This window comes from Leptopilina heterotoma, unplaced genomic scaffold, assembly GCF_015476425.1.
Source record: "Leptopilina heterotoma isolate Lh14 unplaced genomic scaffold, ASM1547642v1 Lhet_27, whole genome shotgun sequence".
Lineage (NCBI taxonomy): Eukaryota > Metazoa > Arthropoda > Insecta > Hymenoptera > Figitidae > Leptopilina > Leptopilina heterotoma.
This window is the reverse complement of record NW_025110978.1, coordinates 1755053-1773676: the sequence shown is the minus strand read 5'-3', so window position 1 is coordinate 1773676 and position 18624 is coordinate 1755053. Positions and strand designations below refer to the sequence as shown.

The 18624-nt window shown below is 23.8% G+C and overlaps 2 protein-coding genes across 2 annotated transcripts; one reads left to right on the top strand and one right to left on the bottom strand.

Annotated features, from left to right (window-relative positions):
- Nucleotides 1–56: 56 nt before the first annotated feature.
- LOC122503766 (ubiquitin-protein ligase E3C) lies at nucleotides 57–10493 on the top strand. Its single transcript, XM_043614441.1, has 4 exons — nucleotides 57–1230; nucleotides 1302–1825; nucleotides 5351–7392; nucleotides 10254–10493. The coding sequence occupies exons 1-4, from the start codon at nucleotides 815–817 to the stop codon at nucleotides 10419–10421; spliced, it is 3150 nt and encodes a 1049-aa protein (XP_043470376.1). The 5' UTR covers nucleotides 57–814; the 3' UTR covers nucleotides 10422–10493.
- Nucleotides 10494–11041: 548 nt separating this feature from the next.
- LOC122503768 (microspherule protein 1) lies at nucleotides 11042–18539 on the bottom strand. Its single transcript, XM_043614446.1, has 7 exons — nucleotides 18301–18539; nucleotides 18059–18187; nucleotides 14665–15040; nucleotides 14140–14340; nucleotides 13609–14028; nucleotides 11449–11664; nucleotides 11042–11369 (listed from the first exon to the last, which is right to left on the bottom strand). The coding sequence occupies exons 2-7, from the start codon at nucleotides 18157–18159 to the stop codon at nucleotides 11280–11282; spliced, it is 1404 nt and encodes a 467-aa protein (XP_043470381.1). The 5' UTR covers nucleotides 18160–18187; nucleotides 18301–18539; the 3' UTR covers nucleotides 11042–11279.
- Between the last annotated feature and the right edge of the window lie 85 nt (nucleotides 18540–18624).

Genomic DNA, 18624 nt, shown 5'->3' with positions numbered 1-18624 from the left:
AAATAAGTTTCTGATTTCAAATAAACCCGCTACTATACATGTGTATGTGATGACACATATATATCCATTTAATTTGTGTGTCATATTTTCACGTGCGTGTTTGGCATTTAATATTTAAAAGGAATTAGAAAAATAGTAACTAATAATACAAAATAAATATATAATTAATTTTTGTGATTAACCAGTGAAAGTTTTGCAGTGCAATTTTTCAACCATTCACTCTAAAAGATTGAAAATTAAAGAAATTATATCCAAAAATTTAGTGATGGAACTTGATCAACTTGATGAAGGACGATAAAAAGGACCTTTATCAAAAAAAGAATAGGGTTTGAAGGATATTTAAGTGACCTCGAGACATTTTTTCATAAAACAGTTAAACTTTTCTTATTGAATATCAATAGAAAAACAATTTAAAAAATATATTAACTAATCATTGTAATATATGTGCATGTTCATCATTGTCAGACTGATTTGTAATGTCATCATTTTCAATGTGACGTGTAATTCTTATTTATAAGTGTAGTGATTATATATCATTGAAAAGTGTAATTTTCTAAACAAGATTTAACATCATTTTCTACATGATTTTAATCTAATTTAATTGAATTATATACGTGTAAGTGGAGCGAATATATAATCGCGCGGTGAAAAATAGATTAAACATAACCTCAAATTATTTCGCAAGTTTTAAGGGAAAAAAAGATGTTAAATATTCGAATTATTAGAAGTACAATATATTAAGGTGTTATAAATTTCATAAATTTTGGTGAAATATCTTAAGACTTGATATTTTTTTCTAAGAAACAAATGAAATATGTATAGTTTCGAAGGTGACTATAGACGTAAACCACAACAAAATTTAGCAGGAGCAAGTCGTCGAGATGAAAAAGCTGCACTTTTACAGCATGCTCAATTAGAACGTTCAAAGAGAGAACAACAGCGGAGAAAGCATAATGCCGTTGTTAAAATACAAGCCTACATTCGAAGCTTTGTTACAAGACAATTAATGAAAAAATGCCAGAGATATGAATTTGATAAAATGCAACAATCATTGGGAAATAGAGTATTAAACATAGAGGAATTAGTCATTTATATTCGGAAAATTCTATTTTTCTATCAACCAACTGAAGATTCGAATAGATTTATTTGGCTCCTACAACAATTTCTCAAACTTCAGAAAGAAATAAAGACGAAAATTAATTCTTCCAACGAATGGTTATGGAGAGTTCGGTAAATAAATATATTTTATTAAAATTAAAAAATTAACTAAAGTATTATAATTATAATTTTTCTTGTTTCAGATGGATCTTGAGGCTGTGCCTGAGATTTGTCGTTGACAGTATATCACCAGATAAAGGACAAGCAATTGCGATTCCATTACGTGTTTTAGAAACGTTTACACTTCTCGATAATTTGGAAAACAATCATCAACATTTAAAGGAAATATTTGCCTATTTATTGAAAAATAATTATTACGAGCAAATGAGACGATTGATAGATACAAAAATACCGCCAATTGATATTGTATCGTCCGTACCTCCAAATCCAATGTCAAAATGGATTTTTGATATGATTCAAAGACCACTCAGTATAATCTATCATATGAATCATTTAAATGATTTTTCATTTCTCACTCTAAGGGAATTGTGTGCCAGTATATTGTCGCAAAAACTTACAGAATCTGTTACTGGCTTTATATTTCCTGCTTTGATCAATTCGAAGGAATTTCCATTTGATAAACTTATTACCAGCATTCAATTTCTTAATATTCCGCCTTCGTTGAATTTACTCTATTCTATTCTCAGTTTGGAAACGACGGGATTTTGTAAGTAAAATATAATTTTTTTGTGCTTAAAAAAAAAATTTTGATCTCCAATCCGTTAAATTTTGCTAAAAGTGGCTGAGGACTATTTTTAGAAAAATGTGATAATTGATAGAAATGATATTTAATATCCTTATAATTAACTATTGTTCATTTTACAAAATTTTATACACTTTTACCAGGGGATTTGAAATTAAAAATATTTTTTTAATTTTATATATTGTATAGAACTATGAAAAAAATTGCCTTTAATTATTTTCCATGATTTTTAAAACTTATAAAATTTATTTTGGAGAAAAACGAAAAATTCCAATTTTGCTTTTAAAATTTTAATTTAAGTTTCTTTTCCATTCTATTAAATTTTAACGAGGACAACAAATTCCTTTTTATTTTTTAATTTGAGAAACTGTTGCAAAAAACGAGATTGAAGGTTAAAATATAAGTAGTTTTATAAATCAATATTAAAACAGTTTATATTTTAAGTTTACAAAACATCGTAAAAATTTAATGAGTTATAGGAGAAGATGAACTTTAAATTAAAAACATTTAATTATTTAATATTTTAAATTAATATTTAATGTTAAAATTATTATTCTATGAAAATAGGTATTAAAAGATTTAATTCTCCTTCAATTTATTTCTGTTTGCCTTATAAATTTTGAAATTACGAGGAATTTTAATAGAGGAACATAAATTATTTATTGCAAATATTCATTTCAGATTTGAAATATTTACAGATTTAAAATTTTTAAAAATTCAATTATTAACTAGGTACTGATTAATTATTATTATTTATTGATTTCAAAAAACACTTTAATACAATTTTTTTCACGAATTCAATTAATTTTAATAAAATTTCTCAAAAGCATTCAATTATTTTTAAATTAAAATTGAAATATTTTCAATATAATAATTTTAATTAAATTCCTTGAAAAAATCTAATTAGGAAAATTTTTCACAGGAATTTAATTATTTTAAATACTTTTGGGAGAATTCTTTATAAGAATTCACCTGTTTTTAATACAATTTTAATAAAATTCTTACCATGATTCAATTATTTTCATAGTTAATAACATTTTTCGAAAGAATTGAATTATTAAAAAGATAATAATTATAACATTTTTCGGAGAAATTTAATTATTTAAAAAAAAATTTGATAAATTTCGTTATATAAGACTAAATTATTTCTAATATTATTTTCATTAAATTCTTCGTAAGTAATTTAATATTTTGAAAAATTTGGAAAAATTTTTTTATAAGAATTTAATAATTTCAGATTTAAAATTATAAAAGAACTAGGTAAATATGAAATAATATAAAAGAAATATTTTTAATTGAAAACAGTTTGATTTAATTAATTTTTGATACTTTTTAATCTTCAAAGTATTGAAAATTAGAATTTCATTAATTTTAAATTACAAAAGATTAAAAAGAAATTTTTTTAAAAGAATTAGAATACAAGAAGCAAACAATCAAATTTAGTTTATTAATTTTTTAATGAATAATTTTCCTTTGAAATTCCAAAAATAATTGAATTTTATGAGACTTGAATTTACAATTTTTATGAATAGGTTGAATTTCAAAATAGTCCAAATCAAAATTTAAAAAAATTTTAATTATAAATTCTGAAGAAGTTTGTTTTTGAAAACTTTTTATTTAAATTTTTTTGAAATTTCTTGAATTTTTGAATATATTATACATTTAATTGAAAAATTTTTGGGTGAATTTTCTTTTTTTCTTTAATCAATTGAATTCTCAAAGAACTTTCTCAAAAATTATTAACAATTTTAAGAGATTTAAAAAGAATTTTAGTTAAAAATTCTAGAAAATAATTGAATTGAAATCTTTGGAAGAATTTTAATTGGAAAATTCTAAAGTGTTAGTTTTTAAAAAGTTTTGATTTAAATTTTTATGAATTTTTGAATATTTAACTGAAAAACTTCTGAATAATCCAAATTTCATAAAATTAAATTGTAAGCAAATGGATTTCAGAATTATTTTAGATGAATCCACTTTCTTTTCTTAGAATAATTGAATTCGTAGAAAATATTGAAAAATAATTGATTTAGAGAAGAATTTTAGTTAAAAATTGAACTGAAATCTTGATAATAATTTTGGAGAAGATGCAGTAATTAGTTTTGTAATTATAATAAAAAATACCAGTTAAATTCTTGTAAATTATTAAATTTCAAAAGGTTACAAGTTTGAAATTCTTGAACTTCTTAATTCCTGTGGAAAAATAATAATAAATAAATTTAAGCCAAGCAAAATTGTCCTCCTTTAGGGTCATCAAATTTTTTTTTGATATTCTTTCAGGTTTTCCTAATATTTTGAAAGATTAAATGAAGGAAGTTTTTTTTCCATTTAAATATTTTTTAAAATTACTGTATAAAAAAGAAAATTAATTAAAATTAAACATTTTTTAAGTTTAATTTAGAAGTTTGTTAGTCGAGATTGAATTTTTTTATTGTATAAAATAATTTTTTTTATTCGAAAATACAAATTAAAGGAAGTAAAAAATATCGTTGTTCATTTGAACGTTCAAAACTTTAGGAACATTCTTTCAGAAGGTAGTTTTTAGAGTCGATAAATATAATAGAAATATAAAAATTTAATAAAATAAAACGATAAAGAGAAATAATAATAAAACGATAGAAAAAATAAAATAAGACGATAAAAAAAATTAAATTGCAAGTAAATTTGATAAAATAATTTTTTTAATCCGTTGTAAAATTTTTCAAAAGAAAAAGTTAAAAAAAATTCTTTAAGCGAATTTAATTATTTACAAAAACATAATTAAAAAATTGTTAAAATTTTCTATCAATAATTTCAATAAAATTATTATTATTATTATTATTATTATTATTATTATTATTATTATTATTATTATTATTATTATTATTATTATTGATTACAATTATTTACCAAATCCATTATATTCGATAAATTAAAGAAATTCTTTGAAAGAATTAAATTATTGTCTTTCTTCGAAACAATTTAATTATCTTCATTATTTTAATCAATTTTCTGAGAAAAGTTTAATTATTTTTTAGAAAATTTTAATAAAATTCAATAATTAAATGTCTAATTTCAATTATTAAGAAACACGATTAGTTTAAAAAGTTGAAAGAAATTGTTTATAAAATTCAATTACTTTAAAAATTTTCAAATAAAATTTATTAAAAAAACTCCATTATTTAAAAAAAATTCGAAGACATTCTTCAAAAGAATTTAATTAGGATTTTCAATAATTTTAATAAAATTCTTCACAAGAATACAATTATTTGCATAAATAATAGAATTCTTGGAAGGAATTCAATTATTATACAATTTTTTGATAAAATTCTTTGCAAGAATTCAGGAATACATATCGGAATACAACGATTATCAATATAGATTATCAAAAATGAATTTGTAAGGACAGTAAATATTATTAGTGTCAGATTCGTTCAAAACTAGTCCCTGCAACCGCTTTGGGTGAAATATAATATATTGATCCATAAACTAATTTTATTTCCTTTTTTTTAGCACCGGGGAAATCGAACGACGTTTTAATAGTCTATCTACAAGTTTTGGCTTCGATGAGTACAACAATTAATCCTCCGCCTACTCGACAGACATTAGAGACTGAAGATTCGGACAGTGATTCAGAAACGAAGTTACCAGACAATAGTGAAGCTGAATTACAACAAAAATGCGTTGACATTCTCAATGAAGAGCATCGTGTACAGGGAATTTTATCAGCAGTGGAAAATTGCAACGATCCAAATGTAATGCAACCGTTGTGTCAGCTTTGTCATAATTTACTCATTACTCACAAATCTGCAATTCACAAGTATAAATTATTGTACATGTTGGCATTCAAACCGGCTTTCTTGAGAGATCTTTGGAATACTCTATTGACAATTAATCAGACATCATTATTCGGTGGATCGACGCCATTGCTACATATTATTTCACGTGGAATTGCACTCTCGCCGGATGATGCAAAGAAAATTGTCCCCCTATTGGCCGTATTCTGTTCGTTGTTTAGTTTATTAATCGCCACTTTACACGACACCGAATTCTTTCACGATGGCTCGGAGACAACATCGAATTATGGCCAACAGGCAATGCCATTCACGACATCAACACTCGTTCCGTTATCGAATCATTTGAAGGGCATTTGCCTTGGGCTGGTGGAACTCGCCTTTCCTGACACACGTCCCTCAGTTCGGGACGATTACAAAAATGTTGTACTTGGACTCTCGTCGACAATTCAGTCCGAGCAGAATACACACATGTGGACACATTTATTTAAAGTCACGGTGGGATTATTGAGACAGTTGCACACTCGTGATTTGAGGAGGCAATTCTGTCCGGATGGTCATTGGATTGCTTCGAATATTGTTATACCAACTGATAAGCCGCAAGATTTTACGATTCGTCGCCGAAGACTGAGGAGTTATATTCCATTTCAGGGTTTGAGAAATTTTACACGCGAGGAAATTGAGGAGGGACCGCCAATGTCGACGAAGGAGGTTCGTACGTTGACTTTACTCAGGGAAATTCCCTTTGTCGTGCCGTTCAGCGATCGTGTTGTTGTTTTTCAATCGCTCGTCTATCGTGACAAATTGGAGCAGCAGGGTGAATTGACACACTTTATGCAAGGACCATCGATTCAGATATCGGTGCGCAGGAATTATTTATATGAAGATGCATTCGATAAATTGTCACCTGAAAATGAACCCGAAATGAGACTAAAAATGCGTGTTCAATTAGTGAATACCGCTGGTCTAGAGGAAGCGGGCGTCGACGGTGGGGGATTGTTTCGTGAATTTCTCTCTGAACTTCTAAAAACAAGTTTCGATCCAAATCGCGGTTTCTTTCGATTGACAAAGGACAATATGCTCTATCCAAATCCAACGGTACATTTACTTGTTGAAGATTTTCCGAAACATTATTATTTTATTGGGCGGATTCTCGGTAAGGCGTTGTATGAAAATTTACTTGTAGAATTGCCATTTGCGGAATTTTTCCTCTCGAAAATTGTTGGCACACAATCGGACGTCGATGTTCATCATTTGGCGTCATTGGATCCAATAATGTATAGAAATTTGCTTTACTTGAAAAGTTATAAGGGCGATGTGACAGATTTGGGTCTTGATTTTACAGTGCTGTCGGATGAATTGGGCGAGAGAAGAGTTGATGAATTGAAAAGTGGCGGTGTTAATATTCCAGTTACGAATCATAATAGAATTGAATATATTCACTTGATGGCGGATTATAAATTAAATAAGCAAATTCGAGCACAATGTTATGCTTTTAAGCAGGGAATTGGAAATGTCGTTCCACTTGATTGGCTACAAATGTTTAATAATAAAGAATTGCAGGTATTAATTTCGGGTGCACAAATTCCCGTTGATGTCAGTGATTTGAAATTACATACTAATTATACTGGCGGTTATACTCTTGAACATCCGACAATTACGGCATTTTGGAAAGTTGTCGACGAATTTAATGATCAACAAAAGAGTCAATTACTTAAATTTGTCACCAGTTGCAGTCGACCACCACTTCTTGGATTTAAGGTAAATACCAGGCTTCGTACTCGATAATTAATTTAATAAAAAGTAGCTTTAAGACTGAAAAAAATAGCAAAAAAGTAGTTGAGGAAAAATTAAATTTAACGACTCATTTTTTCATTACATATTTCTAAATTAAATTACATTCAAAAATATTTTTCCACGGGAATTAAAATATTGCAAATAATTTAAATGTAAAGCCTTTTTGAAATTTAACTATTTCTAAAAATTACAACTTTAACTCTTTGAAAATTCAATCTTTTATTGTTGAAATTTTTAAATAAAAATTATTCAAAACATTAATTATTTTATTTCAAAATGAAAATTTAAAAATTATTAGTTTGTCATCAATTCAAATTTTTAAAGATTTCCAATTAAAAATCTTTTGAAATTTAATTATTTCCAAAATTCAATGAATAATTGAATCTTTCTTAAAATTCAATTTTTATACAGCAGTTTATCAACATTTTTTTAAATAATTAAGTTCATTCCAAGAATTTTAATAAAATTTTTAAGAATAATTGCATTTTTCGAAGAATTAATTTAAAACCGTATTAAAAATAATTGAAATTAAAATAAATTAAATAAATGAATTAATTCAATTCTTTTGGGAAATTTTATTGAAATAGAATTATAATAATTGAAATTAATTTCGCAAAATTTTTGAAAATAATTAAATTCTTTCAAGCAATTTATTTTGAAATACCTATTATTGAAAATAAATATTACATTCTAATAAACAAATTATATCAACATTTTTAAAAATAATTGAATTCTTTCGAAGAATTATTTTTATGAATAATGGCATTTTTAAAGGAATTCATTTAAACTTGTATTAAAAATAATTGAAATCTTATTAGAGTCTCATTAGAAAGTTCTACGAGAATTCAATTATTAAAATATAAAAATAAATAATTTATTGAATAATTGAATATTTTTTAAAATTACATTCTTATACAGCACTTTAACAAGATTTATTGTAAATAATTGAATTCTTGCGAAGAATTTTAATAAAATTTTCAAGAATTATTGCATTTTCCGAAGAATTAATTTAAAATTGTATTAAAAATAATTGATATTAAATTAAATTTATTAAATAATTGAATTCCTGTAAAAATATTTTTCTTTATAAAAACAATAGACAAAAATAATTTTTAAAAAACAAATTCAATTGTTTCGAAGAAAATTTAAATTCGTACGAAGAATTTATTTAAAATAATTTTAAATAAATTCTTCGTACGAACTTAAAAATAATTAAAAAATAAAAATTAAAAAATAATTTTAAAATAAGTTAAAAATAATTATAAATATAAATAAATAAAAAAAATAAATAAATAAATATAAATAAATATAAATATAAATAAGTTTAAAATAATTTTAAATAAATTCTTCGTACGAACTTAAATTTTCTTCGAAACAATTGAATTTATTTTTTGGACTTAAAATAATTGAATTCTTCTAAAGAGTTTACGACAATTTTTAAAAATAAGTAAATTCTATCAACAAATTTTGTTAAACTTTTAAAACATAATTAAATTCCATGATAAAATTTTATTCCAATTGCGACGAATTTTATTAAAATTTTTTTTTAAATAATTGAATTCTTTTGGTAAATTTTATTGAAATACAGTCGAACCTGGATAAGTGGTCCCTTGATAAGTGGGAATCCTCTTTAAGTGGAACTTTCTTTGCAGTCCCTGCACAAGTAATTTGACCTTAAATGACCTGGATAAGTGGAATACCTCTATAAGTGGAACAAGAACTTTGGTCCCTTGAGGTTCCACTTATCCAGGTTCGACTGTAGTAGATACTAAAAATAATTGAAATTCGATAAATTTTTGAAATTAATTAAATTTCTACGAAGAATTTTAATTAAATTTTTTTTGAAAATAATTGAATTGTTACGAAAAATTTCATTAAAATTTTTAAAAATAGTTAAATTCTTTCAAGAAATTTAATTTAAAATGTATTGAAAATAATTATTATATTCTAATAAAACAAATTATATCAACACTTTTAAAAATAATTGAAATCTCTCGTAGAATTATTTTGAAGAATAATTGCATTTTTCGAGAAATTCATTTAAAATTGTATTAAAAATAATTGAAGTTCTGCGATGAGTTTTATTATTTATGAAAATAATTGAATTCCTCAGAAGAATTTTATTTTTCAAAAAAAATAATTGAATTTTTTCCATGACATTTATAAAAAAATGAATTTTTTAAATTATTGAATTCTTTTGGGTAATTTTTTATTAAAACAAATATTGAAAATAATTGAATTAAACAAATTGAAAATAATTAAATTTCGAAAAATTTTTGAAAATAATTGAATCGTTTAAAAGAATTTTTTTTAAATTTGTCGAATTGTTTCTAAGAACTTTATTAAAATTTTTGAGTATAATTTGCTTTATTCCAACTATTAGCGAACTTAAAGAAGTGCAAATTCTCAAATATAGAAAAAAGTATCTTTTATTGTCACAAATCTAAAAAAAAAAAAAGTATCCAAATATTATCAAATCGTAAAAAAAGTTCAAAATAGTAGGTTTTAGTAGATGAGTTCGAAAAGCCTGTAAATACACGATATTCAAATTCTCATCATCGGTAAAAATGAAACAAAGCTCATGAATTTTAATCTATTGTGTTTTGAATTTATAAAATTGAATGAGATTTTTTCATTTAGAATTTTCAACAGACATCAAAGGTCGTCATCTATTCACCTTTCCTTTTTACCTGCTTTAATAATTTATTCGTATTTTTAAAGTTCTGTCCGATTAGAAAAGAAACTTCAAAGAATGTTCGACTAATTAATCCAAAAAAAAAGAAATTAACGTATTCTTTTATTTAAATTAAAAATTTTGATTTCAGGAATTGGATCCTCCGTTTTGTATACAACATGCCGGAAGTATTGATCGTTTACCAACGTCCAGCACCTGCATGAATTTATTAAAACTACCAGAATTTCCTGACGAGAAAACATTACGTGAAAAACTTTTATACGCCATTCAAGCTGGAGCTGGATTTGAATTAAGTTAAATTTGTGTTAATCTGTCAGTTTGTAAATAGAACATTGTAAATTACTTATTGTGCATATATTTATTACGTGCAGAAAAAAGTGGGTAAAAAAATGATTAAAAAACAGTTTCAAAAAAATATACAAATAATTAAAATTTAGAAAATGTTATTTACTCGTTTGAAAATAAAATTAATTTCCCTTTTGTTTTAAAGCAACAGATACCTCGAATTTTTTATATTAATATAAAAAAAAGTAGACTCTAGATAATAAACGTATTTCAAAGGGGCCAAAATTTTTCAAGAATCGTGTTGAAAGAAAAGTTTTTACTTACAATTATCGATTTAAATACTCTGTATATATAAATGTAAATGTTAACAAATTTGTAACTTGTTCTTGAAAATTAGTTTTTAAGAAAATATAGTCAATTTAAATGTGTGAGACTTGAAACTATTATCTAATACGTAATATTATATTGTCAACAACAAAAATTCTTTTTCACTCAATATAAGCGTATAATTATAAATTTTTACGTTTGTGATTTTGAAAAATTCAATAAAAATAATTCTGTACGTCTATTTATATTAATCTCCATTAATGTAAATAATAAAAAAAAACCTCGCAAATTAAAATACGACTCGTATTTATTATTGAAAAATTACTCTTGTATTTTTTCTTCTCGCTTTTCTAATAAAAAAACTTACATGAATCAAATTACAGATACAATAATTGTTTTATAAATAATTGTAACAAAAAAAAAAAAAGAAAATTTTTTTCAAACATTAAGTTCTTTTTGGAGTAAATAAAAAAATGAGTTTCTTTTTTTTGAATGTTTTGTACATTAATTAAGCGTTTTGTTCATTTGCAAATGACTAATTTTTTTACGGATTCAAATTCAATTTCACCGCTTCTTGTCGTATGACAGAAATTAATTCCTGATTGATTAGAAAGATAAATCGAAGACCAGCAATCTGGAAGGGGAAAAATATTGTAATTAATTACTGAAAAAATTGTAGAACAGGGAAAAGGAGGGAGAAAAATGTATTTTACCTCGACAACGCTATTGTGATTTAATTTCATTTTGTTGCCTGCGAGAATTGGTCTACTGTCTACAAAAATTGGCCGTTTTCCTTCTGACGATATGAAGAAATCACCATTATTTCTTAAACGAATTGTCCCTTGACGACGTGAAATTTTCCAAGCTGGACCCTCCAGTGTTAAATCCACATCGACATTGTGATCTTTTGTTGATCTTCCCACTGTTATCTGTACAAAAGCAAATGAGTAAAAATTCTTTTCTAATAAATTGTTATTCTATTTTCGAAATATAGTTCTTCAAAAATACGATTATATTTTAAAACAATTTTAAAAAATAATAAAAATAAATTCCTTTCAAATATAAAATTTATTTTAATAAAATTTGACAACATTTTTACAGGGTTGTCACAAAAATTTAATTTTGCTTTTTCCTGATGTAAAGAAAAAATTTTGACTTAAACTTTTTCAAAAAAAATTAATTCTACATAATTATTAGTAAAAGGTATATAAAAAATTCAGATTTTCAAAGATTTTAATTTGAAACCTCTTAAAAATTCAATCATTCCTGACAATTCATCCTATAATGTTTCTAATATTCAATTATTATCTAAAAATTTAATTGAAATCCATTTTTAAATCAACTTTTATTAGAAAATTCTAAGAGAATTCAATTATTTAAATACAAAAATAAATAACTTATTGAATAATTAAATGTTTCTTAAAATTCAATTCTCATAAAGAATTTTATCAACTAATTTTTAAATAATTGAATTCTTTCGATGAAGTTTAATAAAATTTTTAAGTATACTTACATTTTTCGAGGAATTTAATTAAAATTGTACATTAAAAATAATTAAAATCTTACCATGAGATTTATTATTTATGAAAATAATTAAATGTTTGTTAGAATTTAATTCTCATAAAGAATTTTATCAACAAATTTTTAAATAATTGAATTCTTTTTTAAAAATAATTGAAATTCTGCGATGAATTTTAAAAATTTATGGAAATAATTAAATTATTAAGAAGAAATTTATTTAAAAATTGTAAATAATTGAATTCCTGTGAAATTTTTATTATTTATAAAAATAATTAAATATTTAAATTAAATAATTAAATATTAACATTTTTTATAAATAATTGAATTCTTTTAAAAAAATTTTATTTTATTAAAATAGTATATTTTGAAAATAATCGAAATGAGGAAGTTTTTAAAAAATAATTGAAATTTTGCGAAGAATTTTATTACTTTTGAAAATAATTGAATTTCTGCAATCATTTGCAACTTCTCCTAAATTTAATTTTTTTAGTGTCTATCTAAAATTTTTCTATAAATCCATTATTTTCAATAATGAATTTACTATAATTATATTAAATAATGAATAAATAAATAAATATATTTCGATTATTCAAAACTTTAATCATTTTTGAAGGAAAATAATATATTACTAATTTTTTGTACATTAACATTTAAATATTATTTTACTTTTACGGCGATTAAAATGATAAAAAGATTTCAATTTGAAATTCTTTTAATATGTAAATCAATACTTTTTAGAAGTCAACGATAATTGAATTATTTAAATACAAAATTTTTTAAAATTTAATTATTTTACAATTTTTTGGTTACAATTCTTCAAAAAATATAATAATTTTTAAAAATAATTTTTTAAAGTGAGAAAATAAAATTCTTTGACATATAAAATTTATTTCAATAAAATTTGAGAAAAATCTCTATTTTTTCAATCTTTTTAAATTATTGTCGAGAATTTAATTATTTTCAAAAAATTTTAATTACAATTTTTTCAAAATTTCCAAATAGAAATGTTTAAATTTCATTAATTTTTGTTTAATAAATAATTGAATACTTATTTTTATTTATTTTTTCACCAGGAATTAAAATTTCAATATACTTATAGGGAAAAAATTTTCTTAATTTACTTTCCTGTGAAAATGTTGTTATTGTAAAAATTTCAAGGGAATTAATTTCACTAAAATACTAATCACTCTTTTTAAAAAATAATTGTCAAACTTTTGACACACCAATTTGAGTTAAAAAAACAATATGAATTCAAAAAGCTCTAACTAAACGTAAGGTCAGAGTATCTCGATTATTATTACATAATAAATATTTTTTTTTATTTGTTTAAAAAAGATAAATTTCTGACTTACTTCTCGTGATCTCATGAGATAACGAACTAAACGTCCCCGAAGAATAGCGAGTGTCTGATTATCAAAATCCGGTGGATTAACACCGCTGACATTATCGACAAGAACTTGCCATCTTCCAAGTTCATTTTCAAGCATTCTAATTTCCTTTTTATTTTTCCTATCAGCTATTGTCATTTCATTATCGATCATCTCATCTTTTTGATCTGTCAATTCATTATCGACAATCATATCCTCGGCATCGGAGAAACTCAAAATATGTTCACCACGCGGTAAATTGTGAACAGTTTGATCGGGTAATAAATGATATTGCTTCATTAATTGCCAATGAGCAAGTAATGCTTTAGCTGTTCGCGCGGGATAGAAAATTTGAGCATTTGCTTCAAGAAGTCCTTGAAATGTTTCTAATGTTGGTTGTGATGTCTGGGGAAAAAGGAATGAAAAAATTAAAAACTAAATTGAAGATAAATAGAGAAATAAATTGATGATGAAAAATTTCTTTGTAATAGTATCTTTTTTCTTGGAAATACTTACAGATTTAATTGTACCCAAAATATCTTCTTCATTTTTACTGTACAATGTTCTTGCTTGTACACTTGATATTAATTCCGAATGTAAATTTCTCATTGCTTGCACAGCAATTCTTGAAACTGCACTATCGTATAATAATGCGTACCATCTTTGTTGAATTTCCTGGAGAGTGAAACGACACGAAAATTTTGTTCCTCTGTGTACCTGTTAAAGAAAATGTGTTCAATTTCAAGTTTTATTCGTGAAAAATAAAAACTATAGGCCTCGGATAGAATTTAAGGGGCAACAAAGGTCGCGTTAGTCGATTAAAGATAGAAAAAAAGTAGAAAACGTCGTTTATTATATTCAGAGTTGACAGAAATACTTAATTTTGTACTTACCCAACCTTTCACTGATTTCTAAATTCAATGATTTTTTTTTATATAAAAATATTGAAATACTTGTTTTACAGGAATTGAAATTTTCAAAATTTCAATTTCAAATCTTCTAAAATTTAATGATTTATATCCGAGGCCTGAAATTACTCACCATTCGCAAATCATTTGTCTGTTGTACTCCAGTAATTAGAGCTAAATCGTCGGTAGGTTTCCATCTGCCGAGGTCTTTGGTAGCATTAGCTGAATGTGAATGATTTTTATTTTTTTTACTTTTTCTTCCGCTTGACGAAGACGACCCACTTGGCCGACTTGGTCTTCGACTAATACGCTCTGGTTGAGGCACCGGAGTAGTAACTGGTGCAGGACTAGGTAAAATTGGAGATGGAGCAATATCCAATGATCCTGTGGAAACTGATACTGTTCGTGATCTTGATGCTGATTTTGGATTTGGCGTTGGTGGTTGAAGGTTAAAAGTTGTCTCGACTAATTCGTCGTCAAACTTTCTTCGTTTTATCGTACGTGATGAACTGCAGATAAAAAAAAATAGTAAGAGTGACTCAAATAGTATAGATACATGAAATTTGTTTGTTTAGATTGTGAGATTATCTAGAGAGAAAATATTTACGAATAACCAGGGTTACGACAAAAATTTAATTTTGTTTTTCCCTGATTTCCAAATAAAATTTTCACTTTTTCCCTGATCCAAAAGAATATTCTGATTCACTCTAAAAATTATTAGATACTCAAAAAATGTTCTTTCACATTTATTTACTAATTTCTTTAATTGTAAAATTATTAGAAAACATCAATAACTTATTTTTTAAATAAATATTTTAATAATTATTTTTCGATAGAAATTGAGATTTTTAAAAATATCAGATTTAAATCTTTTGAAATTCAATAACATTTAAGAATATTTATTATAAAACATGAAGAAATCGATCACTTCGAGTCGAAGACTCTTACTTACTTTTACTTACTCTTACTTTTACAATAATTAAAAATAACCGAGTGATAAAATCATTATTTTATATTATAAGAATATTCTTACTATTAATTATTTAAAATTATTTTCTCTTTTTTTTATTTTTTCAATTCAATTTTACGAAATTTCGATTATTCGAAAATTCTTCAATTAAATGGACCTATATTAGAAAAAAACTTCAAATAATTTTAAAAAAAATTTAATTAAACTTTTTAAAAAAATTAATTCTACAGATTTGTTAGAAAAGGGTATGAAAAATTCAGACTTTCAAAGATTTGAATCTAAAACCTTTTAATATTCAATTATTATCTAAAATTTTGATAAAAATTAATTTTTAAATCAATTTTTATTAGAAAATTCTACGAGAACTCAATTATTTAAATATAAAAATAAATAATTTATTGAATAATTAAATGTTTCTTAAAATTGAATTCTCATAAAGAATTTTATCAATTAATTTTTAAATAATTGAATTTCGACGAATTTTAATAAAAATTTTTATATTTTTTATTTTTCGAATAATTCGATTAAAATTGTATGTTAAAAATAATTGAAATCTTGCTATAAGTTTTCATATTTACGGTAATAATTGAATTTTTGGGAAGAATTTTATTAAAATTTCCAAAAACCATTAAATTCCTGTGAAAAATTCGAAGAAATTTAATTATTTTTAAAAATTTTAACAAAATTCTTGGCATAAATGAAAAATAAGAAAATTTTTGCAAATCTTCAATTACTTTCAGAATTTTTAATTTAATTAAAATTCAAATATTTAAATATTTTCGTTAAATAATAAAAATCTTCGCAGAAATTCAAATAGTTTCAAAAGTTTTGGTTAAACTTTTTCGTAGGAATTCAGTTATTTTTAATACAATTTTAATAAAATTACTCTATGTAATATTCAATTATTTGTCAAATTTTCATGAAATTATTCGAAAGAATTCAATTACTCTTAAGAATTTTGATACAATTCTTAATAGGAATGAAATAATTTTCAATACAATTTTAATTGAATTCCATGAAAGAATTAAAACTTTTTTAAACAATTGAAATTTTGCAATTAATTTTATTATTTGTAAAAATAACTGAATGTTCGGGCAGAATTTTATAAAAATATTTTTAAATAATTTAATTCTGGTGAAAAAAATTAGATAGTATTTGTGAAAATAATTGAATTCTTGCAAAAAATTTTATATTGCTTTAAAATTTTACATTATTTACGTTAATAATATTAGTCTTTCGAGGAATTTAATTAAAATTGCATTCAAAATGATTGAATTTTTATAAAGAATTTTATTTAAACTTTTGAAAGTAGTAATTGACATCTTTAGACAAGTTTTATTAAAATTGAATTCTGAATAATTAAATTTTTGCGAAGAATTTTATTATTTATAAAAATAATTGAATCTCTGTAAAAAAATGTTATTATTTATGAAAGTAGTGGAATTATTAGGAAAAAATTTGTAAATAATTGAATTCCTTTGAAATTTTTATTATTTATTAAAATGATTAAATTGGGAAAAAATTTGTAAATAATTGAATTCCTGTGAAATTTTTATTATTTATTAAAATAATTAAATGTTTTGCGTAGAATTTCATAAAAATTTTGTTTAAACAATTGAATTCTTTTGGAAAATTTTATTAAGGAGGTTCTCCGGCTGCTACTCTTGAAAAAATCTATTTTCTTCCAATTTTATTTAAATTTTGAGGAAATGTTTCTTCGACTGCGCTCTAAATGTGGCAGAAATTTCAGAACCCTTTGCCATGCTAAATTTTGAAATATTCAAGTTCAAACTTCAGCTTCTACATGCGATTATTTTGAAAATGAAAAATGCCAACTACGATACCTCGTTTTTTGACATGGCAAAGGGTTCTGAAATTTCTACCACATTAAGAGCGCACTCGAAGAAACATTTCCTCAAAATTTAAATAAAATTGGAAGAAAATCGATTTTTTCAAGAGTAGCAGCCGGAGAACCTCCTTAAAATAGTAGATATTGAAAATCATTGAATTGAGGAAAATTTTTGATAATAATTTGAGTTTTACCAAAAATTGTATTCAAATATTTGAAAATAATTGAATTTCGGAGAAGAATTTTATTATTTATAAAGATATTTGACATTTTGTAGAGAATTTAAAAAAATGTTTGAACATAATAAAATTTCTACGCAGAATTTTATTATTTTTGAAAATAATTGAGTTTCTGCAATTATTTGTAACTTCGCTAAAATTGAATTCTTTTTAGTGTTTTTAACAAAAAATCTTCTATAAATCCATTATTTTTAATAATTAATTAATTATATATTAAAAAATTTAACTAATTTTCAAAAATTTAATTAAATTCATTCAAAATTGAAATTTTCTAAAATTTCAAATTAAAACTTTTTGAAGTTCATTTATTTATGAAAATTGTAGATGCAACTCTTTTAAAATTCAATTAAAAGTTTATGGGGCAAACAAAAGAGACACCAAAATTTACAATTTTCTTAAGTATTCTAAAAATATAATTTTTTTCAGTATTTTTAATAAAAATCCCAGATAACGTATTGAAATTATTTACCTTCTGCGCTTTGTCCCCAGGGCATCAGATTCAAGAGGAATGTTCAAAAATCCATCAGTACTATGTGTAAGGCTTCCAGCATTAACATTAGGCGAATCCATAATTGAACAATATTTTTATCACACCTTCCTGAAATGCATCGAGATTGGAATAAAATTATCAAAACTACAAGTGTGTTAACACTAGAAAAGCATAGAAATATCTAAATCTTTCACCAATTTTCGCAAAAAGTTTATGTTTACATTTTAAATGCGTTCCTAAACGTAGCCACTTTCTATATCGTTTCATTCATCGTGCACCAAGCAAAATATGTTTGTCGTAAACATTTCTTGAGAGGAAATATTAACAAATATGGAAAATACAAGTATAACTATTAAATTACGAAACTATTTTTTACTTTACACTTTTTTTTTCGCAGTTTTGAGTCACTTTTGAGGTTAGTTTTTAATCTATATAACTCTATAATGCTTTTTCATAAGAATGAAGTTTGTCGTTTATATTGATCACGTGACAATTGCAAAAAAAAAGAATGAACTAATCCTATTGGCTGTCGGAATAATATCCAG

Bases quoted from the DNA above. Each gene is read 5' to 3' on its own strand.
- LOC122503766 (XM_043614441.1), top strand. From the start codon at position 815: ATGTATAGTTTCGAAGGTGACTATAGACGTAAACCACAACAAAATTTA. The intron at 1,231-1,301 runs GTAAATAAATAT...TTCTTGTTTCAG, and splicing joins GAATGGTTATGGAGAGTTCG to ATGGATCTTGAGGCTGTGCC. The intron at 7,393-10,253 runs GTAAATACCAGG...TTTTGATTTCAG, and splicing joins CACCACTTCTTGGATTTAAG to GAATTGGATCCTCCGTTTTG.
- LOC122503768 (XM_043614446.1), bottom strand. From the start codon at position 18,159: ATGGATTCGCCTAATGTTAATGCTGGAAGCCTTACACATAGTACTGAT. The intron at 11,665-13,608 runs GTAAGTCAGAAA...GCTTTTGTACAG, and splicing joins ATCTCATGAGATCACGAGAA to ATAACAGTGGGAAGATCAAC. The intron at 11,370-11,448 runs GTAAAATACATT...TTCCCCTTCCAG, and splicing joins ATCACAATAGCGTTGTCGAG to ATTGCTGGTCTTCGATTTAT.